Here is a 22,903-nt window from a genome sequence, read left to right on the forward strand (position 1 = left end):
ATGTCAGGCATCCTGCTGGAGTGTTTTCTCTATGTATTAAACTGCTGCTCAGTGCTAATTCCATATTTTGTTCTGCCTTGGGCTGCATTCAGTGTTCCTTAGGTTTTGCTCATTCCTTTTCACTTGTCAAAGCAGGGTGATACTGAAGTGTCAATGTACAATCCTTGATGGTTTTACTGACCAAAGGATTCAGGATTGAATATCAGGCCCAATGATTTACATCAGGCTGGAGATGCCGCAGCAGAACGTTTGTAGGCACAGAGACACTGACTTCTCCAGAGCACAGAATCCCTCAGAAAAACAGACTGAGAAAAGTGAAAACACACACACAGCGATTCCAAACCCTGCAAGTAAATTCCCCAGTGGTTGTAATTGCTCTCCTGAGGTGTAGCTTGCTAAGGAAGAGCTGGCAAGGGTGTGGCTGCTGCTTAATTACATGTTTGAACAAGGGATTAGAGAGTGGAGCAGCAGTGTCATGTAAGGGGTGAGAGGAAACCGGGAGAAAGCAGGACTGTTATGTAAACCACCTCTTCTCTGTCAGTGTCAACATTTCCTGTCTGTATTGCACTGAGTGAAAATAATCACCCAGGCCCCATGAAGTGCAGCCTGGTTGCAGGTGTAGGGGTTGGAATGGGTTTTTTGGCAGTCCAGGCTTTCTGGTATTTCTTGGCATCCCCTCAGCAGCAGGAGTGACTGAGTAACCGGTGGGGTTTTAGATGGGTTGTTGCCGCCTCCCACACTCCCCTCAAAAAAAGCCCCACCAAACTAATTACAGCAGTGATTAGAGGATGAGTCCCATGCTGGCTGATGGAAACTGATTGTGATCCATCTCTCTAGAGATTGATCTGTTTTCCTCCAGGCAAAATTTAATCTTCACTCCTTAGTCAGACCCACTGAGCAGGAGTGAAATTGTGGGTGTCAGCCGTGTGGCATTTGGCTAAAGGTGAAACCAGATTGATCTGATTTGCTTTTTAAGTGTAAGGATCTCGCTTTTCTGTCCTCAGATTCTAAAGAGAATTTCAGATTCTTGAATTAGCAATGATGTAATTCTCCCAGTCAAACTGCTTCATAGCAGTCTGTATAGTTGATCTCCTTTCAGATGAAGTAGCTTTATTTTTTCTTAGCCACAAATGTTTTCAGTCCTTATATTTAGAAGTAGGGCTTTAAGAAGAAATGAAGATGCTCCATCTTTAGGGAAGCAGTTGGTTATCATACTTATATATATATATATATATATATATATATATATATATATATATATATATATATATATAATTAAAACTGGTAGACTTCTTTTCTTGAACAGTGGGAAGAGAATTCAGCACTCAGTGAGTAGCACTTGTTCCAAAAGCTGAGGGCACCTGAGGAACTGCTGGGAAATGCAGAGAGCTGTGAGTGAGCAGTTAGTGTTGAACAAAGTTGGTCTATGAAGATTCTTCCTCACAGGTTTTTCAGTTATTGTCACCTTACACAAAAAGCTGAGCAGGGCATCAGCTCCATTCTCCATGCTGAGCTGTAGTCTTGACTCACCATACAGATTTTAATGCAGCTTTTACAAGTGAAAGTAAATAGATAATTTACTTTCACTTGTAAAAGCAGAAACAAAGCAGATGAGGCTGATTTGGGTGCTTTGGCAGCTTTTGTTTCAGCAGTGGGAGTTGAGCTGTGGTGTCACCTGGCCCTTCTGTCCCACATCCCTTCTCCTGCAGTTGTGGGTTAGGTTTGATCACCTGAGATCTCACTCAGAACCCAGCAATTTCTTGCTGAGCAGTTAAATCCTGAAATTGTTTTCTTGTCTCCCTAAAGTGACATTAACAAACAGATTTCCCCCTTTGCTCTGCTGTGTAGCCTCTTGATGGGATCTCTAATTAGGGATGGCAGCTCCCAATATTGCTTTAATTATCATGGAATCCCAGAGTGGTTTGGACTGAAAGGAATCTTTAGGATCATTTTCTTCCAAACCCTGCCATGGCAGGGACACCTTCCACTGTCCCAGGTTGCTCCAAGCCCTGTCCAACCTGGCCTTGGACACTTCCAAGGATGGGGCAGCCAAAGTTGCTCTGTGCCAGGGCTTCATCACCCTGACAGGGAGGAATTTCTCCCCAATATCCCATCTAAATCTGCCCTTCTGCCCTCCTTCAGTTTAAAGCCACCCCCCCCCACCCATCACCAAGCGTCCTTGTCAGAAGTCCCTTTCCAGCTGTCCCAAGGAACAAAGGCATCACTTTCAGGGCTTTTGAAGAAATGCCAGGTCGTACACATGTTTGGAATTACCAAAGGCATTCAGAAGACACTTTCAATTGCAGTTCTCTTATGTCAGTGGTAAAATAATCTCAGTCTCCATAAACTTAGTTCTGAATGAGCAGCAGCTCCATTCTTCTCTACTCCCATTGTGTCAGGCTTAGAAAACAGTTCTACAGCAATTTGTCACCTTGGCTTTAAGGGCACTGAGGAGCACAGCCTGCTCGAATTCCCTGCTTTCCTCTGCCTCAGAACACTGTGTGTCACTGATGTCCCTCCGTCCCTCCTGTGGCGGTGACAGGGTTCTGCTGCTGGGTCAGGGCACCTGAGACCTCTGTGATTTCCTTGCCTCCCCTGCTCCAAAACAAGTTGTTATTTGGAGGATCAGGACAGCCAGGAGCCTGCCTCTCCTCCTCAGCATTTCAGATAAGTGATTATTCACAAAAATATTGCAAATATGTTGTTCTGGAGAGAGCCATACTTTCTCAGTGGGACATTGCTGCCCCACACCATAAAACCTTATTGGAGGGGAGTGAAAACTGGCAGAGCAGAGATGCTCAGGGGTGGTGGCTGTGCCCTCCACGTCACACAGACTGGCACTGTCCCACCAGGAAGCACCTCTTGCCTGGCCTGGGTTAATTCCACTGGCACTGTTTTACCCCAGCACGTTTTCTCTGGAGATTTTGCTGCCCTGCTGCGCTGCTTACGTGGAGGAAGCAAAGGTCAGCTCTGCTTTTTGCATTAAAGCAAGAACCGTGCAGGAGGGGAGCCGAGGGTGGCTGTGCCCTCTAGGATTTGGAAGGGACCACGCTGAAAAACCTTGATGGTATTTGTTTTGAAACAGTTTCTGCAATGGAGAACAGCTGCTCTTCCAAGGGAAACAAGGAGAGGATCTGCAGCTTTTGGAGAGTGCAGTGAAACACCCAGCTCAGGCCTGGGGCTCTGCCAGGTATTTCTGGAGGTCGATGTCCCCGCCATGCAGAAATCTTGAGCACAGGGTTATTTTGGGTCCTTGCTAAAACACAGCCTCAGTGATTTTTTTATTATTTATTTTTGGATTTTAGTCTGTCATGCATGAAAAGACTTGCTCTTATGGCAGGTCCCATTACCGGAACGCTGGCTTAAGAAAATTATCAAATTTGGATTATAAGGCACTCGAACTTTTTAAATTTATATAAGTATATTGACATTTGAAATCTCATATTCCGATATAGTTCTGAAGTAATGAGCTGTAAAATACCATTTTGACACAAAAATACATATTTTGAGATTCTATTCTTGTGTAAACAAATGTTCCAAAGTAATTCAGAATGGATTATTTTTGCAATTAAAGTAACAGAGGGCAATTTGAAAATATGCAGTAATATTCTTACTTATAAAGAATTTATAAATTCTTACTTATAAATTGATCTGGCAACAATGAAGAATTAGTTTTTCTACCAGGACTTCACTAAGATGATTAATTAGATATGATTAATACCTTTATGGATAATTAGTAATACTGGAAGCAAGTTTTGAAAGTTCTGTTTCGGTCTCTTGGTATTTGGACAAAAAAATTTCAATTGAAAATAAACCTACAATAAACTGGCAGGGAAATTTTCTTGTAGAAGAGAGCAATACGTGTGAAAACTGCGTGGAAAATGTTTTCTTTTTGCTGAAAGCTCGTTCAACACCCCAGAGCTGTAGAGGTGAATGACACTAAAACAAACACTCACTTTAAAGAGCTCTGCCGGTAAATAACTTACAAAACACCAAAGGTTTCCAAAAGAGTTTAATAAATAATGAGGTTCTTTCTGTACTGTATAAACTATAAATATACCATGCAGTCCTTTATAACTTAAAATAATTTACAGGCTGAGGTAGGGGGGTCGGAGGGCGCGGGCTCAGGGCCTGGCTGCCTTCCTGCTGAGCACGCAGACGCAGGCGGTGTCGATGCGGATGAACCTCCAGGCCGCCTGCTTGCCCTCCATGGTCAGGGCCTTGACGAAGGTGTGGGTGGTGGTGCAGTACGAGTTCCAGTGCTTGGCGTCGATGCCGCGGCACCCGCCCGACACCGGCTTGGGGTCCCTGCACTTGGTCTCGAAAAAATACTGCTTAAAGATGTTGTTGTTGATGTTGACCTCGCCCAGCACCGTCACCTCCTTGCCCTTGATGTCGGTGGCCGTGGTTTTGTCCCCGACCCACATGCTGACGCTGTCGCACACCGAGAACTCCCCGCGGTGCAGCACGGGGTGCGTGCTCCTCCTGCTCCTGGCAGTCCTGTTGGGAGCCCCCGCGCCGCTGAGAAATCCCAAATTCCGGCCCTGCCCGGCCAGCGGCGGGGGCTCCGTGCTGAACAGCACCCGGGGAGAGCGGAAACGCCGCTTCCGAAAGATTTTGGGGTCCACGGTGATGTTTAGGGCTTCTCTCCTGCCGAGGCTCCAGGCGGTGTGGCCGTGGGACGTCTGCGGAGCCTCCTGGGCAATGCGGTGTCGGTCGCTCCGGGTGCTGAGCAGGGAATGTTCTGCAGGAAACTCCAGTGGGGCATTGTCCTCTGACTTGGGAGCTGCCTGTGTGCCGATCAAAAAAGCTACAGTCAGAGTGTAGAACAGCATGGGCATTACGTTCTGACCTAGAACGAGACAGAAAGGCACTGTTACTGCAGTCAGAAGAGCATGGGTGTTACATTCTAACCTAGGACAAAAGAGAAGGGCACTGTTACTGCAGGGTGTAGAACAGCATGGGCATTATATTATGACCTAGAACGAGAGATAAAGGCACTGTTACTGCAGTGAGAGCATAGAACAGCATGGGCATTATATTATAACCTAGAACAAGAGAGAAGGACACTGTTACTGCAGTCAGAGTGTAGAACATAATGAGTGTTACATTCTGACCTAGAACAAGAGAGAAGGGCACTGTTACTGCAGTCAGAGTGCAGAACATCATGGGTATTACAGTCTAACCTAGAACAAGAGAGAAGGGCACTGTTATTGCAGTCAGAGTGTAGAACAGCACAGGAATTACATTCTGACCTAGAACAGGAGAGAAAGGCACTGTTACTGTAGAGTGTAGAACATCATGGGCATTACATTCTGACCTAGAATGAGACAGAAAGACACTGTTACTGCAGTCAGAGTGTAGAACAGCACATGGACATTACATTCTAACCTGTAATGAGAGAGAAGGACACTGTTACTGTGAGGCAGGAGGGCACAAACTGCTGCTGTTCTGGCCATAAATTTATCAGATACCCGGGATCATACGGATTTCATCAGGTATTCATGTGAGTGCCAGATGTTGTTCTTCCGGAAGAGCTCATTCAGACAGCATCAGTGTTCTTAATAAAGCGAGAACATTAGAAAATAATAGCTAGATTATTATTAATTCCTCTGGTATTTGTCGTTAGAGCACTGTTTATGAAGCACTTGTTTGGTGTTATTAATGTGGAGACCATATGGTGACAGCATGTTCCCAGGAGTCAGATCTCTAGTGAGTTTTGCAGCAACCTTTTTGGCCAGGGCTGGTCTCTTGGCTGCACAGGAGTGAAAGCAGAAGCAGTCCCTTGGCTAGAACAGCTGTCCATTCCCTAAATTTGTCTGCAGAGGTGTCCTTGGGGCTATGGTGAGGGCCACCAAGCCCATACCTGGTGCCATTATCACACCCTCAGCAGCCACACTCACCTGCCATGTGGCCAGGCAGCCTCCAGCAGCTGCCAGCTCTCCCAGCTGCCCTTTCAGGACACACCACATCACTGAGTTAGGGCAGATAAAGCCCAGGCTCCTTCCTTGAAGAGTTCAGGTATCTGTGTCACAAGGGCAGATGGGATTTTTCCACATTCAAGGGCACATATGGGAGCACTGTGGATGCCAAACTACCTCTGCTTTGATACAGCACAGCTACAGCCACTGTGGCCTAAGTACTGGGAATTCTGGATAGGGAATCACCTGTTTATTTTCAGAATGCCATGAGCAAGAACCCCAAAAGTCCCTGCAGAGCAAATACAGTGCCAGTGCTGGTCCTCCTTCAATCCAGAGGACAGGCACATCTGTTTGGGTGTGGAAAAATGCAAGCCAAATGTCTAAAGCTTTGCTAAGACCCATTTCATGCAGGAAGAGCAGCAGCAGCAATACCTCATTGGGCAACTACCATGTGCTGACTAATTCAGCCACATGTTGGGAATGAGAGACATTCAAAAATGCTCTGGAATTGCAGTGAAGGGCAGACATTGTATTTCCTCTGTAAAGACTTAATAAGCAGAGACAGGGTATAAACAGAAAAGCCCAAGTGAGGCTCCTCCCCGTCTCTTTGCCTTGTTTTCCTGACATGTCTCAGCTGGCCCCGAGCTGTGCCGTGGCTGGCCAGCAGGCAGGGAGCCCCAAAGCCACTGGACAAACAGGGTTTTGTACCAGAGGAATCAGGCTCTGCAGTTCCACTGTGATTTCCCAGAATTTCTCTGTGTTTTTGCTGGGTGTGGGTCAATTATGGTTGCAGTTCCCCCCCTCTGTGGAGCTTTGTCAGATTAGAATCCCAAGCAGCACTAAAGGACTCGAGCAGGGTGCTCTGCCAGAGCATAATCCTGTGGAAAATGCAGAACAACCCTAAGATGTCCCACAGGATCTGGTGTGTCTTATCTCAGACAGGAGCTGAAATGACATAAACAGCAAGGTTTGTGCAGGGCTGAGCAAACATTCAGGGGACCAGCAGGAGACACCAAGTGAAGCAGTGACTGAGGAGGGAGGAGAAGCAGAGCCCTGGAGGGGAGGAAGGAAGAGAAAGACCAAAAGCCTTTGTGTGAGCACTTGGCTGTGCAACTGCTGGGCTGGAGGCATTGGGGACAAAATGATGACGAGGAGAGTCAAATGTTTGTCACAGAGCAAATCCTCACTGTTCCAAAGGCACTTTAATTTGTTTAAAGCAAGGCTGAGGGTTGCTGCTTTCCCACGTGCTGCTCGTGCTGGAGCACTCGTCATCCTCTGTATAAGGAAACAGAGCTGGGTGTAGCTCAGAGCTTGGCTGTGCACCCTCCAGAGAGTAACCCCTTGTTCCACAACCAAACTGAAGTCAGATGGTTCATTACATCTCTCAAGAGTCAGCTTTCCCAACAGAAATGTTAATGGAAAAGGTTTGCAGAATAAAATCCACGCACAATTTCGCCATGCCAATAGCAGCCTCAGTGTATTGTGTTTATGCACAAAGCCCTTTTTTATTATTTCCTTCTATAGGAAAGAGATGCCGCAATGTCAGCAAAGAGCTGGTTCTGGTTTTGTGCTATACAAGATTTGCTGCTCTAAAATGCAGCTACATTTACCTCCCTTCTCTGGGTTTTTGTGTTGCCTGTGCTGAGATTTTTTATTTAAGGCCATTAACACAAAAGCAGAAAGACCTTGCCTGCCTTTTTTCTTTAATTGCCTTGTATTTCCTCTCCTTGTGCTAAATCATTCTGTGGAGAGTGGCCCAAACACAGACAGAATGTATCTGGGATACATAATAACTTCTCAGGATTCAAAATGGAATGTTTTTTATCAATTAGTGAGTTAGTGGAGAATACAAAGTGACACATTAAAAAAGCAAACTCAACTTGATGACAACCCAGGCAAGAGAAGTTAACATTAAAGAATAGGTGTGCCTTGGGCTGTGAGGGTTGTGAACTCTTTTGCTGGCATACAGAGGTATTTTACAGGCTGTTTTGGGGAGTTTGGGGTGTCCCTGCCCATGGCAGGGGGTTGGAACAGAATGAACTTTAAGGTCCCTTCCAACCCAAACCATTTCGGGATTCTATGATTCTCTCACCAAACTTTGTCCCATGATTAATTATTAGAGCCTCTGACGGTGCTTTCTGGAGATGCTCACAGGGGATACCTCGTGCAGCCACCTGGACTTGCAGGGGATGTGCAGCTGCCGGTTCCAGTGCTGGGGGTCCGTGGGTGTGAGATGGGAACCCTGGGCACAAAGGTGTGGAGGGATAGAATGTAAGAAAATAAAGACAGTGCAGAAGGTAATCTCACACCTGGGGAGCTGCAGCTGTACTAATCACCAGAGATTAGGAACAGGCCTGCCCTTAACAGGCCACAGCTGTGTCCAGTAAGAAGATGAGTGCTACAAAAGAGTGGGTTAGCTGTTTGAGGAGAGAGTTGGAGTTTGTTGGTTGTGCTGTGAAGGAGGAGTCAGTGCTGCGAGGAGCTGGCCATGAGAAATCACTGAGAAGATATGAGAGCTTTGCAATAAGATGACAACACAAAGGTTATCACAGGCATTGTGATGCCAAAATTACACCACTGTGCTGAGCTCATTTCTGTGCTGGGCCAGTTACCCTGGCCCATGGGTGGCTCCAGGCTGCTGGGGCAGTGAGTGTGGCTTACCTGTGAGTGCACTGCACGAAGAACTGCTCCCCCAGCAAGGTCCTTATTTCATCCAGAGCTGAGCCGGGCTGGGCTGCTCCTTGCCATGGGGCCCTGCTGCTCCTGCCAGCTGTGTGTGCTGTGGGTCACTAGGGCAGAAGGGTTTGTGTCAGTAATCAGCCACAAATCAGAGTTCTCAGTGCCATCCCCCATGGCAGCAGGGGCACAGGGACAAGCCCCCCTGGCTTTCTGAGCTGTGCCTTTTCCCTGTCACAGCATCGAGGGAAACTTGTTCCGCTTGTCCAAAGCGGTTCCAGACTTTGCAGAGCAGAACATTTCTAAGACAGGGCTGCCTTTACTCAGCACCTTTCCTAGATTATGGTTATTGATCCACTGCTTCCCCCTCCTCTCAGACACCTTGCAGGGGCAGCAATATCTGGTGGCACTGCACAGCAGCCAGGCACAAAGCAGGGCTCACAGCCCCAACATCTACTCTGGGAAGCAAATCTGGTTACAGTTAAATTCAGGAGGAGAATCACAGATTGCCAGACAATTATCTGATTATGGCTGATATTTGAGAAGAATTGAAGATACAAAACTCACAGGCACATAAAAGCAAATATTTAGGTGTTCGCTGTGTTGCTGCTGTAAGGGCAGCAATGACTCCAGTGTAAATCACTACATTGGCAATGATCATACAGACCCCAGCTAAAGGAAAACCATTCTTTTCTTCACCAATTAAATCCAGCACACTGACACCTTCTCAGCAAAACACATTTTCTGGTTGTAAAATCATGCCACTGAAAGGGATAGAAATAGTATTTTATTAATCTTTTTATTCAATAGCTTATCTGCTCCATTTCATAAGGGAAGTAGAGGTTGTATAAGGTAAATAGGGGTTGGATAAGGCACTCCTGCACTGCAAAAATCCTGCTGCATCAGACTGAAGTGCATTTGCTAAGGAGAACAAGCTGCTAATGCAAAAATATGAATTGGACTCACTTTCCACCTGCACAGTCTGTCAGTGGGAGCACTGGCTGCCAGCAAAGGCAGCCACTGGGTTTGGCTCTTACAGCACCCAGGTACAAGTTCCTTGATGTTTAAACCTGCAGCTGAAACCCTCCCAGGCTGTTTCCATCAGAGCAGGGCACAGCAGTCACCCTGGTACGTGCACGGTGGTTTGGGCACCCTGCCTTGCTTGGGGCTGTGGCTCTGGCTGCCCCTGGTGTTGCAGGCTTTGGAGCTGAGCTGCTTCCACTCCTATCAGTGTGTCAGAAAGGTCACACAGAGTTCCAGAATCCAGAGGTTCGTGCTACAGATGGAGTGTGCTGTGTTTTTGCAGGAATGTACAAGTGAAGTAATAACCCTTTCAGTGAACTCTGGAGAGTTGAGTACCAGTAATGATAGAGCTATAATGTGCTGGCCACTGCCAAAAATATTCCAACAACTTTTCCAACTGTTCTGCCACCCTAAGAAAACACTGTTTCGGTTCCAACTGGCTGGTTTTTAACCACAAAAGCATTTATTTTCAGCAGGACTTTTTTTTAAAAGTTCTTTTACTGTCTTTTTCCCGGATTCCTGGCTGTGGTGGAATCCAGTAAATGATGCAGTGTTATTCAGCATCCATAGACTATTCCTCTGTTCTACCACTCCCAGACATTCATAAAATATCCTAGTGAAGTGAGTCTTTCTTCAGGATGTACCTGTACACAGGATGACAGACCTGTGGGTAAGAAAAACTCACTTCAGTCTTTTTTTTTTTTTAGTCTCAGCACATGCAGAGTAGAATTAAAGAGTCCCAGACTGGTTTGGGCACAGGGTGCCCAGAGCAGCTGTGGCTGCCCCTGGATCCCTGGAAATGTTCCAGGCCAGGTTGGACAGGGTTTGGAGCACCCAGGGACAGGGGAAGGTGCCCCTGCCACGGCAGGGATGAAACTGGGTGAGCTATAAGGAGGTTCCTTCCACCCCAAAACATTCCGGGATTCCATAATTCCGGAGAGTGGAGAAATGGATCACATCAAAAAGCAAATGGTTCCGTGTCTTGAAAAGCTCTTTGCTTGCAGGATCTCTACGTGCAAAAAGTGCCAAACAAAATATGTTTAGGGAATTCCCCTTTTGTTAAAGTTACCCACAGAATCTGAGGAAAAATGGACAAACAGGGAATGTTGCCTGGAGAGTTATTAGGAATGAGAATTTAATAAATTTACTAAATTAATTGCTTCCAATGAGAACAGCAGTCAGTGCAGCCTTTTCACTGCACTTGACCAGATGCCATTAAAGCAGCTCCTACACTGAGAAAAGATAAATTAATGCTTATTTGTCTCAGTCAAGCACAGCAAGTAAATTATTTTCTAAATAAAAATAAACACAGTCAATAAACATAAGCATAGAATGTTGTAATCTGAGGCATTATACAATTTGGAATGTTGTTTTCTGTCGTTCTTGAAGTTGCTGGCATATTTTAGGGATGTGTAAAAAATAAACAGAGCTGCTTGGCTGTCAGTGCAGCAAGTGGGATCGTGGAGGTCACCAAAATAAGCAACAAGTAGTGAATTAATTTTCTCTCATTGCTTCTGGTAGTGAGAGAGAAATGAGGGAGGCAGCTGCTGCTGCTGAAGTTGCTGGTAAAGAGAAGCTGCCTCTGGCACATCTCTCATGGAAACATTTCCACCAGTATATAAGTTATATGAATTAAAATTTAGCAGTAGCAACTCAAGGAAAAGATTTCTGAGCCCTGTGCAGCCTTGAAGGGAATCCTGAAGCCATTATGACTAAGAGCAGTGTCAGAGGCACAGCTTTGCCTTGATCTTAGCTGATGAGCAAGAAAATGGGAATCTCTAATGGACCCAACATTTCATTCCTCCATTATATCTGCAGTGACTCAGCCTGTAAATAAGAGGTTTATGACTGCTGGAGAGCCAGCTGGAAGCTACCTGTGTCTCATACACTTCCTTTTTTTTTTTTTTTTTCTTTTTTCCAAATGCCTCCAGCACTGAAATGTTCCTTTGAGGATTTCTAGGGAGAGCAGTAGACTGAGAAAAATTCTGCCCTGCAGCAGGGAGCATCATCATGTCACCGTGATCCTCCTCGTCATCAGGATGTGCACCCAGCACCTGCCTCCAGAGCTCTGACTCAGCCCAGGCCCAGGCAAAGGTAATAACAGGGCTGGTTCACAGCCCACTGAGCCTCTGGGAATTTGGGGTGCTCAAGGGGAAATTGCTCCATGAGTCTCAACCCATCCCTGGAGGTGCTCAAGGCCAGGCTGGACAGGCTTGGAGCAGCCTGGGATAGTGGAATATTCCCAATATTCCTGCCCGTGGCAGCGGGTGCAGTCAAATCATCCTTGAGGTCCCTTCCAGCCCAAACCATGCTGTGATTCTGTAGGGTGGGGATGCACCAAATCCAACACTTCTTAATGTTTATTCTATATTTATTGTGGTATAAGTAATGGAAGTGGCTTATTTGCAAGGTCCTAATTTCATCCCTTCTTTCATCCTGAACCAGTCCATCAATATTTCACCTGCTGGTGTCTCTGTAGAGAAGTCCAAAGAGATGAAAAGTGTCTTTCCATCACCTTCCTTGACACCCCATTCCCTCAGAGCATCTGGTGCTGAGTGAGGCCATCTGCTGGGAGAGATCCAGCTGGAGCCACAGCTGGAGGCTCCTGACAGGAGATGACAGCTCTGGTGACATGGGATAGGCACAGCTCACCTTTAGAAACCTTATTTTAAAACTCCTGAGTGGTAAAACAAAATCCAAACTTCTAAGAATATAATTATTTGTTTTACTTCTCAAGTTTGTTTTACAGTGTTTGACATCATGATACTCTGGCCTGTAGAGCTTGCTCATGGGAATTCAGAGGCATCAACAGTCATGTAAAATGTGATTCCTTTGGGAAAAACCCCATGATCCTAGGTCAGGGTGGCCATACCAGCAAGGGCTTGTGACAGGATGCAGCCCTTGCTGTGACATATTGGCTGTTGGTGAGTGTTAAACATGCACTGAGCCACCCTGACAGAGCACAAAGCTTTATCCTGCTGCAGATAACAAAACCAAACTGGCAGTTGTTAAATAAAAGATAAAGAAATTCTCTCTGTCAAGATAAAAATCTCTTTAAGTAAAGTGAAGGGAAACACATCACTTAAAACTAGTGACAAACTGAAAATAAATGGCAGAAAACAGCTCTCGGAGGAGCATGTGAATCTGATTCTCCTGAAGTCAATAACCTCAATGGCATAGAGCTGGTAAATTAAATGAGCTAGAAATAAAAATCCTGGCTAGGAGTAAGTTATAGGAGCATACCAGGGTTGTATATCATCCCTATGTTATTATCCAGAAAGCAAATCCTAAAATCAATGATTGGCATGTGATGATTGCTTTGGAACTTTCCATATCGCCCTGGAGCTGGATATATATATTTTTATAGGACTCCAGGGTTTCATATATCCTAATTCATAGGCACCAAGGAGTGACTAAAGATCTCAGGCACTAACTGACAGGAAAACTACTGCAGGATAAATGGGATAAATCCATCCATATAAAGTTGGATGCCTCCATCCTACCCAGCTGCAGCCAGGATGGGATTGCTGCTCCCTACAATCCCTGTCCAAACACAGCAGGACTCGTTCCCTCCTGCTGCTTAAAACAGTGACTCCAAAGACCTTCCTGGGGCTGGAGCATGGCCTGCCCTTCTCCCCTCTACACCCTTCCCAAATGGATTTAGATTTGGGAATAGTTGGCTTGCTATATTTGGCCCCGAGGTTTCCAATACAAAATTACCAGGAATGAAAGAACTGGAATTTCAGACTTCACAACACGACTAAAATCAAACTGGAATTCAGCTGGGAACAGAAAGTATGAGGGCAGTCAGACTGTGATGTTACATCCCCTCTTACAGCCAAGAGTAGTTAAGGCAGAAAAATACAATATCTTTAGGGCCAGTAAACCTTTCCAACTAGTGATCTTATTCCAGCTATTCAGAAGGGAATATAAATCCTGATTCTTTTCCAAACCCTGATTAATAAGAACCAGCAGAATCCCAGCAGCAGTGCTAGCATTTCATTTTTATTCAGGCCCATAATTTTCATTTATATTCTCCTTTTTCACTTTTCTACAACTGCATTAACAAACTTGAACACAGGGATTTTAGCAACTGCCTGTGTTGTAGAGTAAGGCATCAATGCAGTGCCTCCAAAAATGAGGTAGAAAACAAAAATGAGCTGGGATATCATGATCACATTCCCAAAGGTAGACTCCATCATCTTCAGAGTTTCTCTGGATCATTAATTTGGAAAGGAACATTATGTAAGGACAAGGAGCTGCCATAAATTATGGCCGTGACTTTTCAGACTTTCCCGTTCTATTAATTATTTACATCCAAAAGGAATTTTATCTTCTACAAATCTTCCAGTGTGTTTATAACTATTTTCAATGACTCAATGATATTTTAATAGGGCAGGAATTCTGAGAAGCTCCAAAGGGAAGCTGAAGGGTGTCTGTGCTTGGCAAGTCAGAGTACAGAAGGATGCAGCAAAGGGTAGAGTTGAGAGAATTTTAAAATCTCTGTTCTGCTCAACTGAGGGCCTGGCTGCACCTGATAAAAACTTCTGTAGCTGCAGCAATTCAAACTGATGGCCTGGATTTTTTTCCATTAAAAAACCCCTTAAAGATATAGACAAAAATCTACAAAATTAAATCTTATGACATGGAGGTGCTCTTGTGTTCGCTCAGAGTGCTGAGATAGGGAAGAAACATCAACACTGGAATGGAATATTGCTTTGCTTGTGTAGGATTTTTCCATCCAGAAATGTCGAGTGGTTTTACAAACACTTAATAAAATGATCCTCCCCACTCAGTTATGGTCAGTAGAATTTACTTGTGTAGCATGTGAAGAACCCAAAGAATAACACAGGATTCCTGCCAAGCAGTAGCAATGTTCCTCTTCTCCACTGCCCACCTTCCTTTTGTTGTTTTTTTTTTTTTTTTTTAATTTCTAGGATATTCTTTCCCATTTTAAAATCTATTTTACTTTCATGAGACCTACAGAAATCAATTGCCTTCTTTAGGGATTGAATTCCTTCATTTATGATTTACTTTACATTACAATAGGAAAATCATGACAAAACCCCTAAAAATGACACCTTTAGAAATACAAATTCCTTATTTTTATTGCAGCTGGAAATAGGTATTGACCCCAGAGCAGTCACAATAATTCTGGCCCTTCTTATTATAACTCTCAAGGCACAGGCATAATACTTTGAACTATAGAAAAATGTTAATATTTTTCCTTAAACTAACATACCCTAAGGTGAATTATGTGCTCAAAAAACCTCAATCATTGGGCTGTTGCTCATTAGCTGTTTGATTTCTGTATTCTTTGTCATATCCTGCACATTTGAGAAGTATATTTCCATATTTTCTGGACAGCTGAACATAAACTTTGTGCCCTGCTGTACATGAGGTGACCTCCAAGATTTGAGCAGATATTTGTCTGTGTGCTCATTTCAAAGCCTGAGTTTTTTCTCCAGATTGTAAAGATGTTGCAATGCTCAAACCCTTGTACTCCACCTGCCTTTCCCATTTGAAATTGAGTTCAAAACAATTTTTTTAAAAATTCCTAAGCACTCCACTACAGAGGTGTGAAATACAGTGGGTTTTAAACTGAGCAGATATAAATAAATAGTGATGCAGTAATCCATTTTAACATTAAAAATATATTAAGTAACAGTCTTAGTGTTAAATGTAAACTAAGCAAATGCTTTAGTTGGGTGCAAGAAAAACTTTCAGCTTTGAAGTGTTTTTGCTCCTTGCTGGTGGCTTAAAAATTTAGTTACCAAAGAGGTGGAAAAAAGGGTTTTTCTTTCCCTGCACAGCAGGAACCTCTTAGATGTGGTGTAGTTTTGAAATGAGAGGGTAAAAACCTCCTAAGAAACAGGGTAGAGATTTCCACAAAAAATCTGGAAACATCACCAAATAAAACAAAGTCAACCACAGAAACACTGAGTTATCAGATTGCAGCGTCATCTTGTAATGTTCTCTGCAAGCACAAGTAGTTCTTGCAGGAGAAATAGGAGTCTCCTCTCATCTAGGGTCGTTTACCAAGAAAAACATGAGGTTTTTACAATTGCTTAGACCTTTCAGATATTCCTCCTAATGCCAGGGCTCATCTGAGCGCCATCAGAAGAAGGAAACAGCAAAGGAGGTTTCACCTTGCAGCTCCTGCCCTCCAGACAACAGTGCTGCTTCATTTTCATCAAGGGAGAGAGCTGCTTTGTAAACTGTGCTGCTGCTGGAATTTTTACCCCTGGGCTTTCATATTTTATATGTCTGTACTCAGCACTTGCTGAGGATTAAAGCCTGCTTTCTGTGCAAGTGTGTTGACACCATCCAAAACGCTCCATACCTACATTTTCCCCCTGTGTGTTTTTCTGAGCTCAGCCTGGGAGATCATCTTGATTACTTGGCAACAGAGTAAACCACTGCAAAGCACAAGTGTTCAGGATGTTTGGGAAACTGATCCTATTTCTTCCCATGCTTTTATTTGCCTTATTGTCCTTATTTGTTCATTGTATTTTAGTGTCTGCATGCTTCAAGTGGTAGAAAAACAAGATTGGCTTTGCCAGTGTTTGTGATGCATGTGAGTACCAGCTCCTTCTCTCTTTACCAAACCCCTTTTCTGCACCTTTCCTTATGGAGTGGATGGATTAAAAAGCAGCAGGAGAGTGGGACAGCCACCCCTAAAAATCTCATCCCTGGCTCTCTCACTCCTGTCCTGGGTCATGCCTATGTGTTGACATCCTCTGTTTTGTTTCCTCTCCAGCTCCGAGTGCTGCTCCACGTGCTCTGACTCTTTATCTGCAGGGCTCCTGCCTTCTCCTGTCACACATTGAGCCCAGCTGCCTCAGAGCTGCTGCCCCACACAGTCCTGTCTGCAGCACACCTGGGAGCTCTTCAGCATCTTGGCTTTCATCTGCTGTGGAAGGTATTTACTCCTTGCTGTGGGATTGTTTGAACTCATTGCTGCATTAACTCACAATGCCAGACAGCTCTAAAGAAGGGTGGTAACAAAATGTGATGGATTCTGTGCATTAGCAACGAAATATATATTCAGAAAAACTAATCCCAGTAGTGTTTCCTTGCACTGAGCTAACACAGAGATTGATTTAGGTGTTACTTCATTCCTATGCTCTGAGAATCTCAGCTCTCCTTCAGCTGCCACCCCAGCACCAAACCTGAGGCCAGAGGAGCACAGCCCAAACTTCAGCACTCTCAGCATCCTGAGTGTGTCAGGCAGCTGCTGCACAACAAATCTGCTCATGCTCCCAGGGAGCAGAGACAGTTTGAACTGGGGCCATATTTCATATTTCAGCTGGACCTTGTGGGCTGCTGGGCACAGACCCAGCCAGCAGTGGGGAGTAGGAGTTTAGGAGTTTTCCATCTTTGTATTATGTCAGAGTCTGAGGGGAGGCAGCTGCTGTGGATGTTTTAAGATAGGAGGTTTTTATTCCCTGCTCAGCCATTTAAGGTGAAATGAAATTTAAGGTGACATTTCAATGTGGGAAGGGGTTTGTTTGTGTGGATCTTGAACCTCTTAGAGCCTGACAGCTCTGGAATATCCTCACCTCACACAAAGCTTGAAGGGTGTAACACACAGAGAAGTGAATGGGAGCTTGCAGCTGTGTCTGGAATAAATGTCTTTGAACATTTATTCAGCTCTCCTGGCCACACAGACCCTCTGTGCAAAAGGACAGCTCAACAAAAGAGTGTCTGTAAGGGAAAGATCAGATCCTGTCCTGTGCTGTGGGAATCCTTCAAGCACAGAACAGAGAGCAAAGAAGTTTAAATGAAGTTCAGCAACCTTTGCTTAAGAACAGGAAACAGGGAGTTGGACTGACCTGGCAGTCTCAGCAGCTCTTATAAATCTGTGTTTGGCAACACTTGTGTGAGGAGGATTTGAAGGGTCTTTACATTTTCTGGCATCATCTGGTGGTTGAAAGCATTTTTGCTTCAGTACAAATGATAATGGGAAAGATGCCTCTTTTTCCTTTAAATCATGCCCTTGAGTGTTTCTGTCACATTTTCTAGAACTCTCTTTGGCCCTGCTCGGAGTCTGAACAGCTCTGAATCCCTGAATTGCAACACAATGCTATCACTGATAGCACTGGACATCTTTGAACTGCTCATCCTTCATCTTTCTGTGGGGCTCACAGACTTCCCTGTTATGTGGACTTGGAAATTAGGGAATTCCTATAAAAGTAAGCCAGGATTAGAAGATTATGTCTACCATTATATGTCTACCAACATATTATTTTCCTTGCTACCTTTTATTATATTAGATATGAACTTTTTTTCCCCCATTTTCACAGTGAGAACAATCAGTGGATTTAATGTGGGAGCTCTTGGACTGGGAAACTAAACTGCTGTAATGGGTTTCCTCAACCTACATTCACTAAAACAATCTTGCAGAAGCTGATTAAACAAAACTGTCTCTAAGTGCTGTGTCACAACCTTAGAGAAAACAGGGGGAAGGAGTGAGGGCAGGAGAGGCTTCTGAAAGCTGTCAGTGGTACTTTGATATAGCAAGGAGAAGCTAAGAACAAAAAGCTTTGTTAATAAAATGTCACTGCTGCTCCTGGTAAGTGAGATACAGCTTGAAGTTTACAGGTTCATAAAGGCTGGGAAAAGCCTTTAAGATCATTAACACAGCACTGTCATGTCCACCACTAAACCACATCTCCAAGCACCACATCTACATGGTTTTTGAACATTTCCAGGTATTCCACTCTGGTCACCAGTGGCAATGGCTTCAGTGAAGAAATTTTCACTAATATCCAATCTCCCCCTGGCCCAGCCTGAGGCTGTTCCCTCTCCTCCTGTCCCTGTTCTCTGGGAGCAGAACCCAAACTCCAGGCTGTCCCCTCCTGTCAGGAGTTGTGCAGAGCCAGAAATTCCCCCTGAGCCTCCTTTGCTCCAGGCTGAGCCCCTGCCCAGCTCTCTCAGCCCCTCCTGGTGTTGCAGCTCCTTCCCCATCTCCGTTCCCTTCCCTGGACATGCTTCACTCAGATCATGCTTCTTCAGTTTAACAAGGAAAAAATGCTGCAGAAAAATCCACATATGTATGCTCCTGACAGGACAAGATGTTGGGAGCCTTTGGTTGGCAGGGGCACCTTCCACCACCCCAGGGTTCTCCCAGCCCTGTCCAGCCTGGCCTTGGGCACTGCCAGGGATCCAGGGGCAGCCTCAGCTGCTCTGGGCACCTGTGCCAGGGCCTGCCCACCCTCACAGGGAACAATTCCTAATTCCTAATCTCCCATCCATCCCTGCCCTCTGGCAATGGGCAGCATTCCCCTTGTCCTGGCACTCCAGGCTGTCCAGAGTCTCTCCCAGAGCCCCTTTAGGCTCTGAAGGGGCTCTCAGGTCTCTCTGGAAGTTTCTCTTTTCCAGGCTGAGCATTCCCAGCTCTCCCAGCCTTCCCTTGGAGGAGGTGATGTTGATCCCAGTACAAAATGGAGCCTGTTATTCAAACCAGTGTGGATAAAAAGTCATGGCCTGCACGGAGGAGAGCTATCTTTGTGCAAGCTTTGATGTTAAAAAATAGCAACTTGAACTCACAGATGTACTGATTACCCTGCTAAAAGAAGACGTGGAATCTCTTCTCAGAATTACAGCATTTTAATTAGAAGAATGTGAGCAAAGCCCTAATCTTGTTAGTAGGGATAGATACGGATGAGGCAGAAAGAAAATCCACAGCAACACAGTCCAAACACAAAAAGCTGTCTTGGAGGTTGGTAACAGCACCAGAACTGCTCCCTGCCACTGCTTTTCCTGCAAGACTAAGCTTGACACTGACTAAGTTGGAAGAAATTGCTCTTCTGCCTTGTAGCACTGAGCTACATCACACACAGCTGTGTGAAAAAAAAAATAGCTGAAATCTGGGAAAGGTGCTTCAGGTTTACAAACCAAACCCACAGATACTTGGTTATTCTCTTTAAAGTTCCTTTGAGCCCTTCTAAATTCCTGTGACATTCAAGGATCAATAAGAATCTCATCTGTAGCTGATTCTGACAGATGTTAATCTTCGCCTTGGCTTTGCAGCCTGCCTGAAATAGTACTTGTTCCTTCATGTCAGGCCTCTGGCAATGCTTACAGAGCCAGGATTACAGTCTCCAGTCAATCCCATTTGTACTGTCATTAACTTTCTAAACTGTTCCCCATAGCTGGCAACCTTTCCATGCTTGGAGATCTACTTAGTGGGAAGCTGGGAGAGTGATGGGTTTTGCCTGTCTGGAATCATTGTGCCTTTAATTGAGATTTGTTTAATTTTGTCATTAAGTCCATTTACATTGTAGGCATTTCATGACTATGATTACACACTGTGACTGTACCCTGGCTGTGTTTTGTGCCATTTACCTATTAAAGAAAGAGAAAAAAGCTCTGCGTTTACTTAAGATTTTTACAAGTAGCCTTTGTTTTTTTCTTCCATTAACTTATTTAATAAATTAGTCTGATTTTTGGATTGGAAAAAATCGCTCATCTGCAAGTTCTGTGCTCTGTTTCTAAGAAAGTTATTAGATTTACTTGGCAAAATATAGGTGAGGATTCAGTACCTGCTTGTCTGGAAGGAATTGTCAGAACCCATAAACGTGGTGGATTCCAAATTAGGGACAAATCTCAATCAGAAAGCAACAGGAATGGGAACATTTCTCCTGCAAACAAGGAGTTTATGGTGAACAGGAATCCCTGGGTGCAGCTTTGCTGTGTGTGTCCCTCGGTCCCAGAGGTGTGGGAGGGCTTGGAGCAGCCTGGTGCAGTGAAAAGTGCCCTGCCCGTGGCATGGCATGAGATGAGTTTGAAGGTCCCTTCCAGCTCAGACCAGGGTGGGATCTGTAATTCCATGATTCTCTGACAGGTCAGGTGCTGGTTTTTGGATTTTTTCCTCCAGGACTCCAACAGTCAGGGGTGCAGGTGACTTTTCCTTGTCCCAGAATGTGAGTCAGGGGTGAGCAAAGCTGTGGGAGTTACAACACGAGCTCGATAGTGATCACTGCAGCAGCTGGGGAAGCCAAAGTCTTGCTTCTTAATAGGAGAAAAGAAAGCTGATTAATCAGCTGAGTCATCCTGCTCTGCCTCACTGCTGGTATGAGTGGCATTCCCTATGGATCAGCCTATTCTGAGGGAAAAGCCAAACCATAATCAAGGCTAATTGACTGAGCTCAATCAAATGTTTCAAAATACCACCCATGAGTTTGACATCAAATAAAAAGGAGGGATATTCCCAGTCAGACAGTTAATTGCTTCCTGAAAACCTGTTCTGTGCAATAATGTGAAGATTTTCACCAGGGCTCCTTTTTATTTCCATTTCCTAGGCTTACAGTGCAATGTACAGATTAACAGACTGGAACAAGACATTTGCCCTCTCACCTTTCTTCCTTCTGAATGATGCTGCAGTGCTGCCTTGTCTCTGAGACAGAAAATTTGCAGCCTCCAGGAGTTAAAACAACTTTTTGGATGGTTTTAGAAAGATAAATAATGCCAACTTCTTGCAGCTATTAGTACTAGCACTAAAAACTGCAGTATTTTAGAGCAAAGCCAGTAGGCTCTTTAGTCATTATGTTTAGAGAATTAATCCCAAAAGGATATTTCTATGGGTTTTGTTTCTTACATCCAGCAGAAATTGCTTCAAAGAGGAGCTGAAATGTCAGACTTGTTACAAGAGTTTGTCTGGTGGAAAATAACGGTGGAGTTTAAACATTTGTCTGGCTCCTGATGTGGCCCAGGTTGTGTGCAGTGATGAAAAATCAGCAGCACATCTGTAAATGAATCATTTTCCCTGCATGCACATGGTTGCACAATTTTATCAGCTGCTTGCCTTGATGAATATTTGATATTTGTCATGTGTAGCTATCCCATCCGATTGTAATATCAGAAATTCCAAGCACAATTAACAGCTGAATTTGATGTCACAGTTTTCAAGCCACAGTCCTCCTGTGACCCAGGGCAGCAGCACACAGGGTGAAACAGCCTTGAGTCAGCAGTGATGGCAGGGCTGCAGTCACAGCACCAACATCTGGCTGCAAACCCTGCAGCTGGATGGGACATCTCCTCACCTGGCTGGGTGTGCAGAGCAGGTGGCAGGACCTCAGGTGAGACCCAGCATTTGAAAGAATCAATATGGAATCCTGGAATGTTTGGTTGGAAGGGACCTTAAAGCTCATTCAGCTCCAACCGTGACACCTCCCACTGTCCCAGGTTTGTCCAAGCTCCATCCAGCCTGGCCTTGGGCACTGCCAGGGATCCAGGGACAGCCCCAGCTGCTCTGGGAAACCATTCCAGCCCCTCCCCACCCTCACAGGACAGAATTCCTTCCCTATATCCCACCTAAGCCTTTGAACCTTTCTGTCCAAGCCAGTGTTTGGGTTTCACAAGGAATCTGGGAATGCTGAATCCAGAACTTCTGGAGGGCTCCTTTGTAGGAGCAATGGGGGCAGCACGGTTGGGATGGGTGGAGATGAGAGATCTCTGCAGCCAGGGCTGGGAATTTGTGGGTTATTGCAAAGGGCCTGGGTGCAGGGCCCTGCTGGGAGCTGCCAGCCACAGCTGGAGCAGGGCTGAGAGAAGAGAGGGGCAGAGAGGATGAGAGAGAGAGCGAGGTTCCCGTTACAATACCATAAATCTTCTTCTGTACTGAATATTCTGATTCTCACTAACCAATCCAGTACAAGATACAAATCCTATAGCATTTCCATACAGCCTATAAGAATCATTACATTACCACACTGTGCTACATTTTAAACCCTAAAATCTCCTCTTTGGGCCCCTTCTGCCAAGCTGTAGGGTCTGCTCTGACCCTTGGGCCTGTCTGCAAGCAGAGGGTGTTGTTCCATCAAAAGGGGATCACCTTCAGCTGGCCACACCATTGTTTTCCAGTTGTTCAGTAACTGAGGGATCTCAAAGCTTGCTTTCATTTCAGTCTCCCTTATAGTTTCCATATTCTCAAAATCTTTTGCCAGACAATCATATTTATAAGGCTTTCCTGTCTCATCTTCCTCAACACTCATTCAGTTTCTGGGATGCCCTGGGAAGGTCCTGCTGGGACCCCCCAGCCCTGGGGTGTGGGTTTGGCCTTTGTTGTGGGGCATTGGTCACAACAGGGGCTGCAGAATGATTTCATGGGTGTGGTGGTGTTCAAGCAAAGGTTGGGCTTGATGATCTTGGAGGTCTTTTCCAACCTTAACGATTCTGTAATAAATTCCATTATCTTTTTCCCCACATAATCATAATTCTGGTTTGGATTTCACTTAAAAATCCATCACTCTTGTGCAGCAGGACATGAACACGGGTGC

General features: G+C 45.0%; 1 protein-coding gene across 1 annotated transcript in view; it reads right to left on the reverse strand.

The window, feature by feature from the left end:
- Nucleotides 1-4,009: 4,009 nt before the first annotated feature.
- NGF (nerve growth factor) overlaps nucleotides 4,010-22,903 on the reverse strand; it is a 28,543-nt gene continuing 9,649 nt past the window's right edge. The window contains exons 2-3 of the mRNA XM_059488029.1: nucleotides 8,583-8,710; nucleotides 4,010-4,852 (exon numbers count right to left, since the gene is read on the reverse strand). Of these exons, the coding sequence (XP_059344012.1) occupies nucleotides 4,125-4,841 (717 nt within the window). The 5' untranslated portion in view covers nucleotides 4,842-4,852; nucleotides 8,583-8,710 and the 3' untranslated portion in view covers nucleotides 4,010-4,124. The remainder of the gene's footprint in view (nucleotides 4,853-8,582; nucleotides 8,711-22,903) is intronic.

Source organism: Ammospiza nelsoni, chromosome 23 (assembly GCF_027579445.1).
Source record: "Ammospiza nelsoni isolate bAmmNel1 chromosome 23, bAmmNel1.pri, whole genome shotgun sequence".
NCBI classification, from domain to species: Eukaryota; Metazoa; Chordata; class Aves; order Passeriformes; family Passerellidae; genus Ammospiza; species Ammospiza nelsoni.